This window comes from Odontesthes bonariensis, chromosome 21 (genome assembly GCF_027942865.1).
Source record: "Odontesthes bonariensis isolate fOdoBon6 chromosome 21, fOdoBon6.hap1, whole genome shotgun sequence".
NCBI classification, from domain to species: Eukaryota; Metazoa; Chordata; class Actinopteri; order Atheriniformes; family Atherinopsidae; genus Odontesthes; species Odontesthes bonariensis.
In genome coordinates, this window is record NC_134526.1 from 24,065,725 (window position 1) to 24,086,724 (window position 21,000).

Sequence of the window (21,000 nt, forward strand, 5' to 3'; positions counted from 1 at the left end):
GCTTATCAACAATTAACAGTTACCTAGCAACAAGAAATACTATGTCAAAAAAACAGGGAACAGATGGATCTCAGGCGGCCTTGTGTGTAGATTGTTTAGGGTAGAATTGCATGACAATGCTGCATATCAAGCTCATTGTTCAACAAAGATTCAGACACGATGTCTGAAAGGCTGAACAAGAGCAGCTAATCAACCTAATTCTAAGTATTTAGCGTGATGGCAGGCAGACGCTCTGTGTTTTAAACTTACTGATTGTACACACACACTCTGTACGTGGTGAAAAAACCTCTTCTTTTAGATTTAATTTGGCTGAAAGCTGTTTTTACCTGTATTACCACACATTGTGCTCGTGAAGGAAAAAACATCGGGTGCTGATTTCTCGCAGCAGCCGGACTGCACACACGAGTATTTGTGATCTATACAGATGAGGGAGTCCGCAAAGCACCGATGCCTGCAACAAGCACGTAGAAATACGGCCAAATAATTGTCAAGAGTCGTGATTCCTGGCCTCTGCCTTTCCTTCATTGGAATGGCAGAATTCCACATTATTGGGGTTTAACCCAACTTCACTATTTTTAGAAAATGTGAACAAAACTAACATTTGATGCAGCACTCGCAAAAAAAAAGGTTTGGTGGATGCACGTCTACCTCTGTGTTCCATTGGTTTTACTTTAATTACAATTTGTAATTGTGTTGGAGCTGAGGAAACTAATTCTGGGGATTTTCCGGCTGAATTTTAAGTCCATTCTTGCTGAATAAAACATTCTGGCTGCTCAACAGTCTGCGGTCGTTGTTGTCTGATTCTCCTCCCCACAATTTTAAAGTATTTTTGTAAGTCGTGCAGAATGAGCTCTGGTGTTGTTCTGCTAAAGTAACCACTTCAGCATCCGTGCCATGGACACTAATGTCCCTGATAACAGCCTGCTGTTTTTTTTGGAAACACAGCTCACCCGACCACAGAACACGTCTCCACCGCCTTTCAGTCCATCTGACATTAACTTTGTGTCTAGGGAGCTTAACAGTGTTTCGGAGTTCATGATAGACAAGCCATATATGGCTTCCTTCTTGTATATGAAAGTGTCAGGTTACATTTATGAGTGCAGTCTCTAAGTGTTCACGGTGGCATGAGTTTCTCACGCAGTGCCATCTGAGGGGTTGAAGGTCACACAAATCCAGCAGTGTTTTCCGTCCTTTGCCTTCTCAAATAGAAATGTCCTCACACTCTCTGAATATTTTCATGACATTGTGCTCTGAAGATGCTGAAAAACCCATTTTTTTTGCAATGAGAAATGTCTATTCTGGACCAATCAATGATTCCCTGAGTGGGTTTGGGACAAGTTGGTGAGCCACGACCCATTCCTGCTTGGAAATACTCCATCTTTGGCGGATGCTCCTTTTATACCCAATCCTGACACCCTCACCTGTCATCACTTCATTTTAGAAGCCGTCAGAATGTTACTTGTGTATGATTTTTCCTTGTCATTCTTTGCCTCACTTTCTTTTCCAAGTGTGTTGCTGGGACCAAATTGAAGATTCGTTTACATTGTTAATTCATCGATGAAAGTGGCCGGCGAAGACACTGAAAATCATTTTTGTGAACTTGTTGTCTAAATGTGTAAGATAACACTTTTTAAAAAATTGCAGATTTGAATTTTTGTTGCATAAGAAAACTTACTAACTTCTGAAATTGGCTTTTTTTTTTCCTTTTTTTCTTTCTTCTTTCTTTCTTTTTGTTTGTCTAAGCCTGTGCAGTTAAAACAAGGGAACATTTTATCAGGGAACCGAGCCAGGTTTGCTGGCAGTAGTTTCATATTCATCATGTTGATATGACAGAGATATCAGTGCAAAAGAGTTCAATGCTTCTTCGACGATTAACAAACATTTTTCTCCCAAAATCGTTGGCATCCCTTAACATCACATCGGTATTTAATAGTATTTAAACTTATTTTTCAGTTTCAAACATTTTCTTCTATGGCGGCATGGCAAACTGGCTCATTTGGCCCAATTCCATTGTTATACAAATGAGAACAATTAATCAACATTTCAAATATGGAGTTATTCACATCTTTCATCATGATCACACTGACTTGTCAGCCTTTATTGCTTCAGGTTAGTTAATTACTTTCCTTTATGCCAGCAGTGGTGCAGTTGGGCCATATCTTAAACTTTTCAAATCATCAATAACACCTGAAGTGAAATAATTGCTTCATGGTTTTCAACACTGTTTAGCACAAATTGTCACTGTTCTGTTGCGCCAAATGATTCACAGTTAACAAAGCACGTGTGCTGCCGACAGGATGAGGATGAATAATCAAGATGAAGATACGGCCGAGTCGCTCAGCAATCCAGATTTTAGCGGGGCGGGCGTGGAGAGCAGAGCGATGCGAGGAGATAAGGAAAGGCGCAAGATGGAGTGACAGAACATCAACAAGTGAGATATCGCTGCGATAGTAAAAAGACAGAAGGTGAAAAGGAAGTGCCGAGGAGAAAGGGTTAAGGAGGAGAAAGGAGAGAGGAGGTTGCCTCGGCAACAGCAGCCATCATTTTCTCTCTCTTTAACCATAGCTTATACACACACAGACACATGCACAGATTAACACATAGACATACAAACACATGTTTTTCCCTTCAATCTGTCCTCTTCTTCTTCTTCTTCTTCTTCTTCTGCTCTCACTCATTCTTCTTTTGTAGCTTTTAAGAGTCTCGCAGGTGATTTTTTTAATTTAATTTTTTTTTTGCAGTAAAAGTTTATTACTGCTGCATTCTACTGCCCTGATGAGATAAGATTAAATGTTATAGATTCAATAAATGATAGAAGCATCAATAGATCCATATTGTTGGAAGAGTGTCAGGCTGCAAGATAGTCGATATCATGCCCAAAGGGCCCAATAAAAATCCTGCATGCTTCAAAGGTTCCCAGCCACCGTATGTGGCCACTTCAGGCATCTACTAGGTAAAAAATGCCTCTGTGTATACTGCCTCATCACGGCAAAATGTCTGACATGTTTTCCAGCCTCGTATTTGTTTGCATTTGTTGCAACTCAGACTGTCAGCTGTCCCTCCGCTGACACCTGCAGTGCATCAGCCTGACAGTGATCACAGCTCAGTCTTTCTGACCAAATCCTGTCATGCATGCATCTGCGTGACATGACAGCCGCCGGAGGGTGGAGAAGATCCAGTGTCTGAGGTCACTGCAGTACAACGGGAGCAGTGTGCTGAAGCTTGTGTGCTCTGAGGAGGTGCGTGCTTTCTTTTTGTTCGCTGTATTCACCTGACGTTACACTGTTTTTTTGGTTGTATGTGTGCGACTTGAGAGCATGTGTCTTCTTCAGCACGCCACTGTAAAAGTGTGTGACATGTCTATGATGGCACATAGGATTAGATTACGCTGGATATAGGGTTAGTGTTATTGTCTGTGCGCGCAGGCGTGCCGGCGCACTCCATGTGTGAGACAGAGCCATATATCACACGGGGAGTCGAGTACGGACCCCCGAGGAGGAGAGGAGTCGTAAAGCACGGAGGCCCGCCGTGAGTCACAAGGACAGTGCAGAAATGATGATGGCACCATCAAATTTAATGGGCAGGAGTTTGTTGGTGAGAGTAGAAGAAGAGACGAGCGGTAGGAGGTATCATGAGCCCGGCTGAAGCGAGCCAAAGGGGACCCTCAAGACAAACCGGCTTAATTGAAGCAATCACTCTCCTCCACTTCACATTATTTAATATCACTGATTAGAATTAGGATCTCAGTGTGGCCCTGAGAAGCTGGGCTCTATGAGTCACCTCCCCCACTCATGATGGCCTCATCCAGCAGGATCCACCTCTAAAAACCCTTGCACCAACTTGTTACCTGGCTTTCGAGCATCGCACGTTTTCACGCTGGCAGCATGGGATGCGGATGCCAAGAAAGCCTCTCTGCATCCTCCTAAACCCCCACCACCTCTTCCCTCTTTCACACTCTCCCACCCTCCCTTCATCCATCCCGGTATCCGTAGTGATTGGAGGCAGGGTTCGGGGGTTGCTAGGAGACGAAGCGAATGTGGCAGCGAGCCTCATTGGGAGAGAGTGTTACTAGGAGAGAGCGCTCCCTTCTGGTCTCCCTTGATGCTTACAGTGCTTTGGAGCAGTTAAATGCCTTCAACCACCTCTCATCTTTGGTGAGCGCCCACAAGGATCACACAGGTAGGTGCGCATATGTTTGTGTGCTTAAGGGGACGGAGATATAGAAGAGTTTTTGTTCTGTTTCGTTGCTACATTTGTCAAGTATCACTCGTTCGATGGGAGCAGTTCATCAAATAGTGGTGGGCGAAAGGAGTTCTAAATATATGTCTGTCATGTCCCTCTGAAGACAGTAAACATTTGCATCATTAAACTCTGTCCAGGTCACAGACTTCCTGTTTGCAGGTGCGTTTCAGCTGAGCAGCATCATGCTCTTTGATCTAAAAGTGACTGTGAGGGGGTCACCAAACCTAGTATGAGTCAGGCTTCAATACATCATGTCTCCATATATATTCAGGCTGAGATCTGTTTTCAGCCACTTTTTTTCAAAGCGGCACTCATTGTGCAAACATAATACTTAATGTCCGTGAGACACTAATTGTGGAATCGTACGACACTCCAGAGGAAGAAGGATCAAAGACTGTGAAATTGTACCAAAGCACAGCTTAAGAGGCATACACTTCAAAGGCACTGATGGACTGGGATTTCAAACAAAATGATATGAGGGAAGATTTTTCATCTCATTCAGCCGACTACATATCACAAGGCCAGTTCTGAGCAGTAAATGACATCTGTATGTTTGTTGTGTGACTCTGACTCCATGTGGTCATCAAGGAAACTGCAAATTATAAACGCTCTTCTTCTCCTTTATACTGGTTTGAAAATTAAAGTCACTTATAGAAGCAGTGAAACTGTTGGACCAATGGGGGTAGATTACAGCCCAGGGGCCAGAAGTCTGGTCTGCAACATCCTAAAATGAAAACGGATCAAAAGAATCTAAAAACGAGCATGTCATATGTGAATATTGAGTCACAAATCGCTCCTCCCATTTTGCCTGATTTTATTAAAGAGTGCCGTCTGCATTAAGAAAGGACTTAATTGAATGCTCCAGACCAGAAATCTGACTTTCTTTTCGTTGAAACATAAAACTTTCGAACTGAGACTTAGTGTTCTTTCTTTTTCATGACTGTAGATGGTGTCAAAATGGAAATTCAGGCTCTGCTGTCTGACGCAGTTAATCTTATACCGTTATAGATTCATCTTTTTGGCTCTTGTTTTGACGTTACCTGTTTTTAAAATCTTGCCTTTTTTCCATTTGAAGTGGAAAATGTTACCCGAGATTAAAAAAAAAACTTCAGTGGAAATCCTTCTGAGGCTTTATCCTCAATGAGCAGAAAATGTGCAAAACAAATTCATACAAATGTAGTGATTCTAATGTATCTTTTTGTGTGTGTTCTGTATGTGCAAACAGGGGCGCTTTCTTTTGCAACTGTGTGCTTTGAGCCTCCTCTGTGGAAGATTTTGTGACCTTGTCCAAGATGGAGAGAGTCTGAGTGTTTCCCAGCAGGCGTTCCTGTTGATTGGATCGGCCTGGCTGCCTGACTTGCTGGCCCAGAGTATCATTGCCCTTTATCTTGCCTCTCAGCTCTTTCACTTCGACTTATTGTGGCTGCACGAGCTGCACAGCTGCTTGCGAGTGATTCACGGTTGAACCATTGTCACCGGGCAAACGAAAAAAAATGAAATCTGCTTTGAAAAAAGCAAAATAACAAAACAAACGTAGAAATGTAGTCTAAAAATTATCCACAGTTAAGGCTCTGTGATGCAGTTGCTATGGCAACTATGATAGAAATAGACGTGCATCTACAAGGGAATGAAATGTAATTCAACTGTTGGTTAGAAACAGAGAGGTGTTGCCCTTGTGACTGACAACTTAACTGAATGGCTGAATACATGTTTGTGAATTGCAGACTGGAGCTCTGAGATAGTGCGTCTGTCTTTGTCCTTGCGTGGTTTCTGTGTGTGCATGTTGTGGCGATGGGGGGGGGGGCGTGCACGTGAGAGAGACACGCATGTATGACACACTGCAGTATATTAAAAGTGCAGCACCGTGGACGGAGGGCATAGGGCACATCATTACGACGGCTGGAGAGCGTGAGTGGGTCTGCGGCCCTGTGTGAGAGCAGATAAGCCGAGGCAGAGGCAGAGGCAACACAATAAATTTAATGGGAAAGGATTCTGTTTGCAGCTCCATCTATTGTTGCCGTGCAAGTGATGATGTTCTGAGAGTCGTGGCAGGCGCTGATCGACAGCTTGGAATCGAGGCAGTGGCTTAATTCCTTTTTTTTCTTGATGTAAAAAAAAATATATAGTGCCACTGTGCTCAGTAAGTCTGTCTTTCAGCATTCTGCAAACTTAACAAGGCTTCACCCACTGCACTGCAATCTTCCTCTCATGTAGGCACACGCATTTCCTCACAAATTGTCTTTTATCTGTTGCCCAGTTCATTACAGACACGGCCATCCATTTCTTTCAGTCCTGCCTCCTCTCCATATTGCCTTTGTACCCTGGTGCCTTCATTAGGCTAATTCCCTTTCACTTGACATGAAATAAGAACAAAGGAGCAGTAGCACGATGCCCATGCAAAAGAATGCATGTGTAATTTTGGCAGAATCTTGGGATTTCGTGGCAGAAATAGGCGATAATCAATGAAAAAGCAAAGGCTTCAGAGAGGGTGGGGTGGTGGAGGGATGTGATGGAGAGAGATGAGGGAGGGGGTGCTGGAATATGAGTGTGTATGCATTTTCAAGGCGGTCTTTCTGTTGCAAGAAAAAAAAAAAAAACAGTAGTCCAACAGGAAAACGAATAGCTCGAGCTACTGATGGAGGCATGGAAATGCAATTTAGTGACGGAAACTGACGTCTGAAATCTTCGTGCCGTAATGGAGGCTTGAGAAAAGGCAACGGGTTTAATTTTAGTTTGAGATAGGTGGAATCACCTCAGCCGTGTGTGAAAGAGGGAGAGAGGCGAGGGAACAAGAGGGGAGGGGGCGGGGGTGTATGGACCTCGCTGGTTACGGGACCCACAGGCACCCCGATTGTGCTCTGCTCTCATCATTTTTGGAGGTGAGGACAAAAGAAAAAAGGGGAAATCGGAGGAAAGGCCCGGGATCTGAGTGTCGTGACGGGCCCCCCGACTACGCCGCCGCTGGTCGGGGTTGTCTGGACTCAAAGGGCTGAGGGAAAGCGGCGGAGCAGTCGACTCTAGACTGGGGTTTCCTGCCACAGCAGCGGGATTGTCACAAAACAGCCTTTCACTCTTCGAGGGGCCTTGTATTGCTACGTTTTCAGGTATGCATGTAGAGTGTGTTAGCTAGCCTGTCTCTCCCCCTGACTTGCCTCTCCCTGGCAAATGTTAGCGTTGTTTATACAAGGAAAATGTCTGGCTGCGTGACGGCAATTTTGTAATGCAGCACTCACGCCAGGTCTCTTGATAGAATACGTTATTTATGCTAGCTAACCCATTTACTCTGAGCTCCAGTGAATTTCTGAGAGGTAACATCTGCACCTAATCACCTCTCTTTAGTAGCTAAACGCTGCTTGGCTCCCTGTGCCTTTAGCCTGCTATAACTATCGGGTTGTATATAATGTGCTTGTAATAATGTAACAAGTAGAAATAACCAAACTTGGGAAGATGCTAACGAGTGGTTCTAGCTTAGCTAGCTCCCAGCTTATGCGGCTAGCTCAGATATTTAATTTGCAGTATTTGAGGTATTTTAGCTAGCGCTAACCTCACAAAGCTAAAAGAGGCAGCACCACAAAGCTAATTGTAATGCGTATACTTTGCTATTGGCTAATGTAGCCTCTACTCCTGTAGTACAAAAAACAGTGTTATGTTGATGGCAACATGTCAAACCAAATATATATATATATATAACGAAGCTAACGTTTGGTCGTTCTCTCCAAAAGCACTGCGTACGTTTTTATCAATTAGGCAGCATTGCAGTTGATTGACTTGCTGACAGACTGCACTGAGCCAGGTTTTTATTATTGGTGCACTGTTCGTGTGCTGCCGTTTGATCGTGCACAGTGGGATGCTGTGATTAATAAGTAATCTAGAAATAGGCTAATAAAACGACTGGAGATCAGCCGTGTCCACAGCATATTCCCTGTGCACCAGTGTGACCCTGAAATCAAACATGTGAAAGCAGAGCTGTTTGATGATTCAGTCCGTGTGACTCAGTTTGATTGATTAGGTATGATCAGTTTTGTTGTGTAGACACTCTGGCCATGCGCCCACCCCCAATCAACTTACCACTTTCCCTGACTGATTACTTGTTAGTGGTGGCCAATGAAAGAAAAGCCACCCACAGCTGTTTTGGGGTTATTAACGATTTTACAACATAGTTAAAATAAACGATGGAAGGCTTGTGTCAGGTACTGACCCATAAAGGTGGCATCATCCCTTTGGCTACCTCCTGTAATGGTTAAATCCAACCATAAAATAAGTAAAATCACTATATTTGATCCTTTTTTTTAAAAGAAAAAAAAAGTTTTTTTTCCCTCACTGTTGAAGGTGGGATATGGACTTCTTTATTCTCTGCAAGGATGTTTGTTTACATATGAGGAAGTGTTTGTGACCTTGTCTGTGTTATCTGGTTGCCTTAGCAGCCGTTGCCCACTTTTCTGTCCAGCTTTGCTATTTGTTGGAAGCCAAAGGAGGCGGCTGGAGCGCACATTGTTAAACAAGGGTACAGCCTGCATTCGCAGCGCATTACAAAATACGAGCCCTGATGTAAGGCTATACTAATATTAGAGCAAGCAAGGCTAGAGGCAGCCTTTGATTGAAGAGGTTTCAAGTGGCATGAGTTATTGCTCACATTATAATTACTGTTTTGGTAAATACATTGTGGGAGAATTGCTGATGTGATTTGATCCATCTGAGTCTGCACCGGCTCCTCGTTTTCAGTGAGAAAAGCCTCAGCAAATTAGAAATGAAGTCAAATTAAGTTCAAACAAACACTGAGCATCAGTGTCAGTAATTCTGTTTGTGTCTGCATTAGCGAATTGTTACAGTTTAATTGAATAATAATGAGATAATCTGACAAACATCATTTAAAGAAAAAAAAAAAGAAAGCCACTTGTCTGAAATATATATATTGCAACAATAGAGCTTTAAAGCAAGACCTGTTCAGTAAATTAAGGCTGTGCTAACTGTTTGGATTTGTCTTTTTTGTATTTCCACAGTTGTGAAGATCTCTGGTCATCAACTCGTGGACAATAATATGCGTGGATATACCCAGGAGACACAGAACACAGGAGCTTGAATTGATGGAATCTGAAGTGGAATAAATGGATTACCCTTATTCTGGAAAATTGTTGCCATGGAACTGTCTAGAATTAAATGATGGTTGACAGAAAACATCAAAGGTAAGATGACTAAATGCTGAGGACACAAGAGGACACCGAGAGGAAGCAGAGCACCGTGAAGGAAGACGTTACTAAGTAGGGACCAAATTCTTCTACAGGCCAAATGAATGTGTGCATCTGGAAAGAAAAAGCTTTTCCCTCTGCATCCAAGAGCGGATGAGAAGATCCATGGAGTGTTTGCCTCCGGGAGCGTTCAGTGAGGCTCTGCGTTCAAACCTCCTGTTTTTCTTACTGGAGTTCTTGTCTCACGCAGGTGTGAGTCAGGTCCGGGGAAACTTGCACACGTTGACGAACTGAAGGAATTGCTGTCACACCAAACAATCTCAATGGTGGTTTTTTGAGATTTTTTTTCCCTCTTTTTTTTTTTTTTTTTTTTTTTTTTGTTTAGCTTTTCTGCAGTTGGATCAATTAATCCTATAATAGTACCGCTTGCTTGAGCTGTTGTTATAGTGGAGCGCATCCATGTAAAGACATTTAAGGTCGGAAATCTCACATGGTGATGTGGCAGTCGTCCGTGATTTCATCGCCTTTTTCAGTGCCAAACAGCTTCAGCTTCGTGGGAATGACTGCTCATTCCTCCTTAAGTAGAAATCTTCTTCTCGACATATCTCTTTTAAAAACAGTGTGCTTTTGAAGACCCGGCGTTGAGAGAAAGGTTTTTGAAGCGGAAACCTCCAAACACGTTGAACATGTCGGATTTTTAAGATTTTTGGGCCTTCTTCGTTATTGGTAAAACTGTCACAAGTTCAACCTCCTTAACCTCCCGTTATGCTATGGAAAGTGGTTGTAACATCTGCGATATACATATATTCCTTTGCTTCAGCTCTTTAGTGGATTTCGGAAGCATTTCCCTGTTTTACTACCAGGGTGTTGACTCTCTTTATGGTTAATGCCATAAGCCTTCCAGTTTTTTAACTGAATCATTCCTGGAATAGACACTGACAGATATTTCCGTTTTAAACAAAAAAATAACAAAAAAATCCAAACTTGTATAAACGATGCAGAATTTCTCTAACAGTCCAGCCCCTCCCTCCATCCCCCCTGGGTTCAGTGGGAGGGGTGTGGGCGGACCTACATATCCCCCTCAGCCAGCAGAGCCCCAGATCTCCCCAAGGATGACAGATGACTACGCAGGGATGCAACAGCAGAGCCTGCACAGAGGGCATCACCTCCCAAGTCAGGCCAGCCACATGCTTGCTTACAGTGTGAGAAACAGAGGAGCTGTGGAGCCACCGCCAACACAGGGTACCATTCACAGTGGCAACAGTAACAACCCCTACAGGAAGGATGCTATGGATTATTATTTTTCAATGGGTGGAAAAGACAGGCATAGAAGGGGAGGTATGGGTTATGGGGCAGGGTTTGGATACCCCAGTATTGATGGACATATACCTCACCAGTACCGGCATCCTGGATCTAGCGCTGCACCATCCTCTGGCCTGATGTCACCATATCCAGTAGACTATGGCTCTGGTGCTGGTTCAGGTGGGGCTGCTGGAGCCTTCTCTCCTTCTCATCAGTACAGCATGAACCAGAATCCTGCAATGCAGTCGGTTCCAGGTTCTCAGATGCAACACCGCCAGCACGGGCAGACCTTCCCGGTCGTCCACCATGGGCAGCAGCATAGGAGCTACACACACTCTGGGCATAGAATGACCCCACAGTACCCACATTACTCTCCACAGGGTGGAGCATCCACAGGGTCATCAGGAATGTATAGCCCCCCTCCGCAGAGATATCTCGATGGAGCTGCTAACACTGGCTTTGATCCCAAAGTCAACAGTTCTCCCAGTGTCAACTCTGGTTCAAATTCAATCTCTTGTTCAGTTGCTGCTAACAGTGTGGGGCCAATGGAGAATGTCCAACAGAGTTACCATGCTGCAAATTATCATGGATATTCCCCACAGTCGCACTCACTTCACAAACAGGCAACACTACAGCACCGCAACTCGCAGCATAATTTAGGTGTAGGATATGACAGTCCTCTGAAGATGCAGCACCACGGTCTGTCTCCAGGCTCTGTTTATGCTAAACATCATCAAGCCTCCACTCCCAGTATACCTCAACCAGCATCTCAAGAAATAGCCAAATCTCCGATGCATCCTAATGCGCAGCAGACTCAAATGAACCAAAATTTTAGTCCAATATCAAACCCCTCCCCTGCTGCCTCAGCAGTGCATTCCCCCAGCTGTAGCTCCTCGCCTTCCCCTTTGACGGGTGTCTCAGAGGCACATGGAAACCCTTCAGGGCATGGTCATTCTCATCCTCCTCCATCAAATCCCCGTAGCAGCCACGGTCATGGTAGATTACTGCAGACTATGCCTCAGTTAAGTCCCACACCCAACTCAAATAGCAGCATCAGTAGTTGTGGTAGCAGTGGTAGTCATAAAGCTCACAACATGAGTGCAGTTGGAGGGAGCAGTCTTCCTCCATCAGGCCGCAACAAAGTGGGTCATGGCGCTGGAATTGGATCCAGAGAAGAAGGCTCGTCTGTTTATTCAGCTTCTTCACTTGACAAAATGCAGGATGCTGGTCTGAATAGTCTTAATGCCTTGAGCTCCCAAGTAGCCAATCTACCAAACACAGTTCAGCACATGCTCCTCACTGACACAGTGCTCTCACAGAAGAGGAAAGATGGCGGTCAGATGCAACAGGCAACACACAGCGTGCCTCCGTCACAAACAAGGAGCCGAAATTTAAGTGCAGCCTCAAGCACTAGCACTGTCAAAGATGGAGGTGCAGTGGGGGTTGGTGATGGTGCCGGTCTAGATGCTGGTGCTGATGAAGACTTCTCTTTGATGTCAGTTGGGGGCCCATCGGGGACCAAAGGAGACAGAGAAGAGCAGTTTTCTGAAGGGGAACATGGGAGGGTGAGGCAGATGAGTGGTGCGAGCAGTGACTCTGAAGCAACTGGCTATAATCAAACCCAAACACAGAGCGAGCGAGCAGCCAGTGTTAAAACAGTTGCCTCTGATTCTCCATCCAAAGAAGCAGTTGCCACAGAAACAAAACTAAAAGAAGTTCACATTCCTTCGTCATCACCGTCTCCATCCTTTGGATATCAGTCATCGGAGACTGGTCCAACGATACATTCGACACCTCCAGTTTCCTCGTCCCCATCATTCACCTCTTCCAGTATTGCCCCTCCCCAACCAAACTGTGCCCCAGAAACTGGTTTGACATATAATGACGACACAGGTGGGGAGAGAAAGGCAACGGAAATAAAGAATGAAAGTGAAGCTGCAGCTGAGAAAACACAGAAGGCCAGTAGCCCAATACAACAAGATGGAGAAGTCGATCCACAGAATGGCCAGGACAAGGAAAATAGATTGCTCTCCGAAACCAAATCGCACAATTATAAGAGAGAAGACCGGCATACATCAGAAGAACAGCAGAATGCCAGTAATGTCGGTGTGATTGTTTCCGCTCGATCTGAAGGAAGTCAGGCCGAAAAAAGTAAACATTCCCAAGACAACTGTGTGGAAGAGAAGCAGTCACACTCATACTTAAGGGAGTCGAGCAGTCATAATGGTGAGGAAGGTGTAGATCTGAGTCTGTATTCCTCCCAACACCAGAAATCAAACTCTGGAAGGTCTCAAAATCCTCCACAGCCTGCTTCACATAAATATAGCAGTCCAGAATCAACATATGGCTCAGATTTGTCCATGAAGAACAGAGTGAGGGCTGGCCCACTGGGTGTAACGGAATCTAATCCCAGATTCTTAAGCTACCAACAGTCACAAACTGGATATGTCCCCGCGCATCCAAAAGATGCTGGAGGTTCTGTAGCTGAAACTTTGCCCAAGAGAGGCCAAGGAGAGGGATCTAAAGGTCAGGAGGATAATTCCCAGATGCAGCAATTCCCAAGCCTTTTGCAAGAGGTTCTTCAAGGTTACAATTTAGATAGACGCTATGGTAGACCAGAACAGGCATATCCTGCACATCATCAAGTTCGACAGCAGTTTCCAACCAGACACACATTTGGCATGACTGAAGGCGCAAGGATTCAAAGTGGAGTACCTGAGGTTTTGGCTCATTCTGCTCAAATGGGTAGTTCTGGAAAACCCCAAAGTAAGAGACATGGAAGTGAGCCTGATTTCAAAACAGATCCCCAGCCCACAGTGAAATCAGAGTTGTCCAATGCTAAGATTCTCCAAAATACTGAAAAAACTGAAGTGGGTGTGTCCCAGAGCCATTTATCACAGGCTACAGAGTCTCAGGAACCCCCACCGAAACATATAAACTTAGCTGACTATTCCCTGCCACAGAAAAAAGCCTCAACTAATGTGTCCAACCCTTCCTCTGCTGTGCAGGAGCTCCTTTTGCAGGAGCCAGAACCGCTGACTGGCACCACTGGTCAAACAGAGTCTCACAAATCATCAGGCTCCATATTAGCCCCATCAGAGCGACGCTCTGTCATCTGTGATGTGTCGCCAAACCGACGCAGCACGCCGGAGCGGGAGAGGGAGAGGGACAGAGAGAGGGAGCGGGAGAAAAGTCAGAGCGGAGCCTCTGTGATTCAGCAGCCGTTCTCCTCTCCAGCAGCAGCCTGCGACTCGGGCAAAAAGGATACGGGAGAGAAACAAGTGGTGAAAATAGAAGCGTCATCGAAAGAGGCTGGGACAAATGCTGCAAACTTACAGGCTGAGCACCGTGGAAGTGGTGGGGTCAATGAAGCAGACCCGGAGTATCATTCCAAGTCTCTTCATTCAGTTGGAATGAGCGCTGACCCCTACAGGCGAGGTAGTCTTGATATTACCCCCATGACTTCTCATCCTTTGAGCACGAATCCTTTGTCTTCACCGTCAAGGCATCAGACATATCTTCATGGTGTTGATCTGTCAGCCGGGGGTGGCAGCTCATTCCCTGCTTTTCGCTACGGAGATACAAGGGAAAACCACCTGATGTCACGCAGCAATCCACATTTTCCCTCTCACCATCCATACCACCATTTACCACCTCAGTCTCAAACCACAAATAAGCTTCAAATGTATCCGCACCCCCGTGGCCCCCCTCTTCACCCCCATGACATGAGTGACTGGGTGAAAGCAATGAGCAGGCCTTCTAAGGAGATGATGATGATGCAGCCTGGCTCTTCTCCTGGAAGACACAAGGTCAGCCAATCGGAGCAGAGGCAGCGAACAATTTCCCAAGGTGACGTGCCCAGTGAGCAACACACGAGCAAAACTTCACTCCATCATCAAAGTGCTTACTATGAAATGAAAATGTGGGAATCGGCACACTCTGGAAGAGAGGGCGCTCGCATGATAGAAGGAGACGCCTACTATAGAGCACAGCCTCCTCCTCCGCCTCCCCCTCTTCCATCTCCCGCTCCTGTCATTTCACATGGCCCCGTTCCTCCACAAATGTCTCTGAGCCAAAACATCGCAGAGCCTGAGGCCTGCAGAGGAGCCACAGAGGAGGCCAAACATCCCTGCCCGCCTCTTCCACCCAGCTCCACTAAGCCTCCCGCGGATGTGAACTCCACTCAGCCACCGGGGCAGCGTCCAACTAAAGCTGCGGGTTCTGGAGACACAAATCTGCTCATATTAAGAAGAAGAGTTCGCTCTTTCATCTCTCCTATTCCCGCCAAAAGACAACTCCAGGACGCGTCTCAGCAGAGAGCTGCCACAAATTCCCATCACTCCCCTGGGGCTCATTCAGAGTCCAGCCATCACAATGAAGATGACTCATCCAGTTCCGATTTGCCATGTCCCAGACTCACCTCTCCCCTGCCAGGAGAGAACACCTTTTCACAAACTCTGTCTCCATCAAGTGGTAACACCAAGGTTTTGCCTGCCAGAAAAGGACGAGGTTTGAAACTCGAGGCAATCGTGCAGAAAATCACCCCAAATATTAAAAAGCCAGCAGGCCACGTTGATGATGAGTCAAACCATTACCCAGGCTTCTCACACTCAGAAATACCAACATATAGTGAGTCACAGGACCAAGACTTAGCACATTTCCCCAGGGTTGCAGGTGGGGATGATAGTTACATGGATGAAAGTCACTCGTTAAAAGGCATGCTTCCTTTCAGAGGAGTTGATGAAACGGGGCCTTTACCAACGCCTGCCTACTCGTGTGATCCCCATCAGACGTCTCAAGCCATCAAACAGGATTTTGACTTTGGGTTAGGGGCTGCTGTGGGATCCGCATCCGGGGACAAGGAAGACTTTGCTTTACTCGGACCTTTACCTCCTCCTCCACCTCTGCCCCGTCCAGTGCAGGGTTCCCCACCTCCGTCTTCATCTGCCCTGTCAGATATTCAACATTTCACAAACACTTACCAGCAGCTTGAGACACGAAGGGGAGAGCAGTCTGCTGCCAACCTTCTCCGACAGAAACTTCAAGAATCTGGCATGGGATTTGATGACTACCCTGGCAGTGACTACTACGGGACTCCCCCGCCCCACCAAGGACACATGCTGAACAGACAGCATCAGATGTCTTCAGGAAGGTCCAGTCTGTCACCACAAGATTCAAAGCCACTAGAGAGCGTCGTGCCTAAAGGCTATTTCCCATCCGGCAAGAAAAAGGGCAGGCCTGTAGGGAGTGTGAATAAGCAAAAACGGGCTCAGAGCCAAGTCCCAACACAGGCCCAGCCTCAGGTCCAGACACAGAACACAACTCCAAGTGCTCCTCCAGCCCCTCCCATTCCCTCTCCTGCAGCTGTCACACCCCCTTTAACAGTGGAGTCTACCAGCAGCACCTCAACCCCCACCGGACCCCCTCTGTCAGAAAATAAAGACACTCCCCTGCTCGCCCCACCCATTCTGACCCAAGCCGTGAAAGCTGATGTCGAGAGCGAGGACACTCAGCCAGAGATCGAGGTGAAACCTGTGCGACGCAGGCGCAGAGGTGTGAAAGATGAAGATGAGCCGTTGGAGGCGAGGGGACGTCAGAGGAGGAGAAGGAGAGGGGCAGTAGCGGCGCCACCATCCATGGCCAAAGATGACCTAGAAACACTTTCAGCGGCAGGAGGGAGTCTCGGCACAAATAGAGTTTTCATGGATCCAAATAGAAAGGGCCTGTTTATTCCTCACATACATGTAGAGAAAAAAGTACCAGAGATCGGGGCGGTGTGCACGATTGTAAACGCTGAGGAGGACAAGATGAAAGGAGAGCGCAGTGCAGTCGGAGGGAAAGCAGGCGGGAGTGGAATTGATTCTCTCCTGACCTCAGCTCTTTCTTCCCATTTATCCCGGCGAGACAGAGAAGCGGAGAAAAGGGAGACAGACGAGGTGGAAAGTACACTTCAGTCAGGCAAAGCACTTCCTTCGTCTGGCTATATTGTTTCAGGCCCCGTGATTACAGAGACCAATCACTCTGGCCGCCTGCTATGTTGCCTGTGTCAGAAATGGGCAAATTACAAGCACCTTGGAGACCTCTATGGGCCATACTATCCAGCTGAATATGCTGCAAAGCTTCCCAAGAACCAGCCCCAGATCAGACAGTGTCAGGCCGCCACAGGCACAAACAAAACTGGACCAAATTCAGACATAAACTCAAATGCCTTGAGTGCCCTCCCAGACACACAAACGCAACATGCTCAGCTCACCAAGCCTTCAACTGAGATCGACTGTGCCGTCAAGTTGGATTCAGACCCAACATATCTCCCCACTGCAGTCCCAACTCCTTCCCCAGCTGGAACAAAGGAGATGATGACACATGTGGCTGGCAAGCTAAGTAACCCCGCCTCATCCTCTTCCTCCTCTGCCACAGTTAAAACATCCCTGACCTGGGACATGAATCCAGATATCCGACCTATCCCTGAGCTTAAGAGAGAGCCAGACCTCGAAAGTGACCAGCAGCCGGCGCTGAAACAGCCGCAGCAGCCGACGGATGTAGCTCAACAGCGGCCTCAACACAGAAAGTTGACCTCGCACCCCCGCTTTAAAAGGCGACACAAGTCCAGTGAAGACTCCCCAAGAATGGTACCATCCAACAGTAAGGCATCCCTGCCCTTTCAGCCGCCACCCCCCGCCTTGGACTCCCTGGGACCCTTGGCACAACTCGCACAGCTGCCTCAGATGCCCATGGACCCAGAGGAACTGTGGGTCCATGAAGGCTGTATAGTCTGGACCAGTGGAGTGTACCTTGTCAATGGAAGACTGTACGGCCTGCAGGAGGCACTAGATGGTGCCAGAGAAACAGTGAGTGTAATCTGTAGCTATTTGACCTGTTTTGTTTAGGGATGGGTCACATTAATGCCTCTTTAACATATTTCAGTGGTTCATGCGTTGCTGTACATGTGATAATATCAACAAACACCTGACTTGGTCTTTTCTTCTCAGAGTTGTTCATACTGTGAGATGGTCGGCTCGACCCTGGGCTGCTACAGTAAAGGCTGCACACTCCGCTACCACTACCTATGTGCTATTGAAGCCGGTGAGTGGGTGCTCAAAGCACAGCTGCTCCACACAAGATTTTAAGCTGATGTAACGCATAGATATTGTTTCTTGCAGTACTGTGACAGTGAGGGTTGACTTTGTTTTTCCCTTTGCCAGATTGTTCACTAAACGAAGATAACTTCTCAATGAGGTGTCCGAAGCACAAGGTAAAGAAAGAGAGGTTGGTTTTCATTTGTCGTTTGGAGGAAAATCTCACTTTTTATGTCTTTTCTTTCACCCCACACCCCCTGCAACAGAATCACTGAATCACCTCCGTTGTTTTTTTCTCCTGTCGTGTCCTTGGAATTCAGTTTACCCAGAGCATACGGCCAGCCAAGCCAGTGTACCTGGAGCAGTCCGAGAGAGGCTGAGGGAAACGGAGAGGAGGAGGAGGAGACGCAGGAGCCTGGGAGCTGTAAGTTGGAACTCATCTGCATGTTTCTACCCGTTTGTGCTTGGAAGTCAATCTTTGGCTTTAATTGTAGTTCATTAAAGAAAAAAAAAAGTAAATTAGTTTTGACCGTAAAAGAGTTCACACTTATTAAAGTGAGAGCTTGGCATTCACACGTGATCGTGTAGACAGGATGTTAGCATTTAATCTGGTGTTGTTTCACAGCCAACTTCAATGTAAAGATTCCACTTCCCCGCCCAGCAGGACCAGTCAAAACCAAGAAATCGAGATAGCATTGCTTTTTTTTTTTTCCTCTGTTTGTTTTTATTACTCTAGAAAGGACTAATTCACCATTTAAGACGAGACAATTCCACGCAGCAATGCACACATCTACTTTTTGTTTAGCTCGCTGTTGGACTCCTGAGGATAACATCACTCTCACTCTCCTGCTTTTTCTCACCTTTGTGGCTGCACTGCCGTCTCTTCATGTCACTACCTCCCCCTCACATTCAAACCAGCCTGTTTCCATGGAAACTGATACACAGACATAATAGGATTTTTTTTTGTATAGGCCTGTTTATGTAGGATTTAGTATTGGTGTTGGAGAGCTTAGACTTCACAATGTCAAGATAAATTGCTTTCCTTCATTGTCTCGGTATTTACTCCGACCTAAAGTAAGTCTTAACAGAGCAATGCAGCGATTGGAGAAGTCTTTGGAATCATTTCTTTGCGTGTGTCTCCTTGCTCAGGTTAACTTGGACGGTTGAAGAATGAGAAACGTGAGAAGACGGCACTTTGTGGAGAACAACTAAAGGGAATGTACAATTTCTCAACAGAAATCGACATTATCTACATTTAGGACAATGGAGGAAAAGAAAACATTTTTAATATCGCTCGTTCTTCAAAGTGGAAGAAGAAGAAGAAAAAAAACCCGCGGACATGCAACACACGAGGAACGGAGTTGCCAGACAGAGACTTTAAGAAAATCCACAACGATAAAAGCGAGATGAAACGAGACGTCGGGACCGACGGAGGAATTAAAGGAACTTTGCTGTAAAGAACAAAAGAAACGAACTTCCTCTCTAGGCTTACTTTGATTTTCCAGACACCCTTAAAGTGTTCAGCTCTTGTTTATCATCATCTACCTTTTTTTTTTTTGTTTGTTTGTTTTTTTCCTTTACTTTTCTTTGAGGATGTGTATTGGGAGCAGGTTGGGTGTTAAACTCCCCCAAAAAAAGAAAAGGAGAGTACTTTGCATCCTCTCACGAGTAGTATTTTTATCTTACGATATTAGGATGATCTCATTCATTATTTTAGTCCTCATTACTTTTTTTGTATCCTCGTCAGTATTTACTTATGAAAATGAAATGGATGTATCTCACTTTATATTCAGTCAGCACATGAGTTGGAATTATTATTGTTTAACCCCCCCCCCCCCCCCCCCCCCCCCATTCCTGGAGAGGGAGGAGCCAGAGGGATGATGTCTGGAATGTCAGGGTCGAGTTTGCCACAAAGACATTATTGCCTTGGAGAACGGACGTCTGTTGCCTTTCAAAAAAAAAAAGTCGTGTATGAGTGAGAAATGAGTGTGTGCGTGAGGAAAAAAATGCCAATATCTGGGTCTTTAATTCCATTTTTGGTCCTTTTGAAAAGTGTTCTTATTTTTCATCGCTGGGGTTTTTATGGTACAGATAGTATTCATGAAAAATCAGATGGACAGTCTTATTTTTCAAATACAAAAATGTTCGTAAACGTGCAAATAGAGAGACTTGCGGGCGGAGATAACACTATGGACTTTAAAACGCGTGTTTGCCATCCTTAACCATGCTGACAGAAGAAAGATGAAGGACGGGACGCTGAGGCGCTTTCATCTCTGTGAAATTATACTTTCTTCATGCAATTTTACATTTGACTAACGTACGTCAGTCCCTCAGAAAAGCGATGGAACACTTTCGGAGGCGCACTTCATGGAGAGGGGTGTCGTCCAATCACCCCCCCCCCCCCGCGTGCAACTGGGCCGCCTGTCCCGGCCAGCGTGGATACGAGCCTAACCAAGTACTTTTGAATGGTTTCATTCTACAGCAACACAGCAGCATTTAATAGGGAGATGCAAAATCCATTCAAAAGCAGCATTGCCATCAGATCTCAAAGTGAGTCATACATGGTGTTGTCTTTATCATTTTTTATTGTTATTCTTGTAAAAAAAAAAGAAAGAAAAAAGTCAAGCTGAAAGAAGACAGTCACACTATCAAAACCATGCTGTATTAGAAACCTGTCAATATGTATATGAAATATGAATACACTTAAAAATGCTTCAAGTGTGCCCCTCTTCGTTATTTCTGAGACAGTTTTTGTAACTTGTTGTGGTGCTGGTGAATCCAGCTGTCTCTAGTTGCTTCTGACAGATTTTTGCCTAAATTTCCTTTGTGATTTCATGTTTGGATCACGGTCTCTCTGTGCGTTCGTCCATGTGCGCATACAAACAAAGGTTCGATCGATCGGGGTGCATCGCCCCCCCGTTTGGATTCGTTTAGACTCTAGTTTAGAAACTCACAAGATGGGTCAATGATTTATCTTCACAAAAGCATTGTGCTGATCAGACTTGGGCTTAAAGTAGCCAAGTAGTCTCGGTGTAAGAAGGGAAAAAAACCTAACAGACTGAGATGTCACATTTATTGTAGGTAAAATGTAATGCCTGGTCATGAAAAGTTTCAAACACACAACCCTGTTTCCAAAAAATGCTGGGACGCTGTGTAAAATGTTAATTGAGGCAGAAAATAACGAAGTGCAAACT

At 45.6% G+C, this 21,000-nt stretch overlaps 1 protein-coding gene across 2 annotated transcripts; it reads left to right on the forward strand.

Moving 5' to 3' along the window:
- The first annotated feature begins 6,828 nt into the window (after positions 1-6,828).
- On the forward strand, positions 6,829-20,524 carry tcf20 (transcription factor 20). 2 transcript variants are annotated; one of them, XM_075454861.1, is made up of 6 exons: positions 6,829-7,346; positions 9,243-17,578; positions 17,720-17,813; positions 17,933-17,996; positions 18,127-18,230; positions 18,956-20,524. In XM_075454861.1, the coding sequence occupies exons 2-6, from the start codon at positions 10,424-10,426 to the stop codon at positions 18,958-18,960; spliced, it is 7,422 nt and encodes a 2,473-aa protein (XP_075310976.1). In that variant the 5' UTR covers positions 6,829-7,346; positions 9,243-10,423; the 3' UTR covers positions 18,961-20,524. The 2 variants fall into 2 exon arrangements, with proteins under 2 accessions (XP_075310976.1, XP_075310977.1); XM_075454862.1 differs by having other exon boundaries at positions 17,933-17,982.
- Positions 20,525-21,000: the final 476 nt, after the last annotated feature.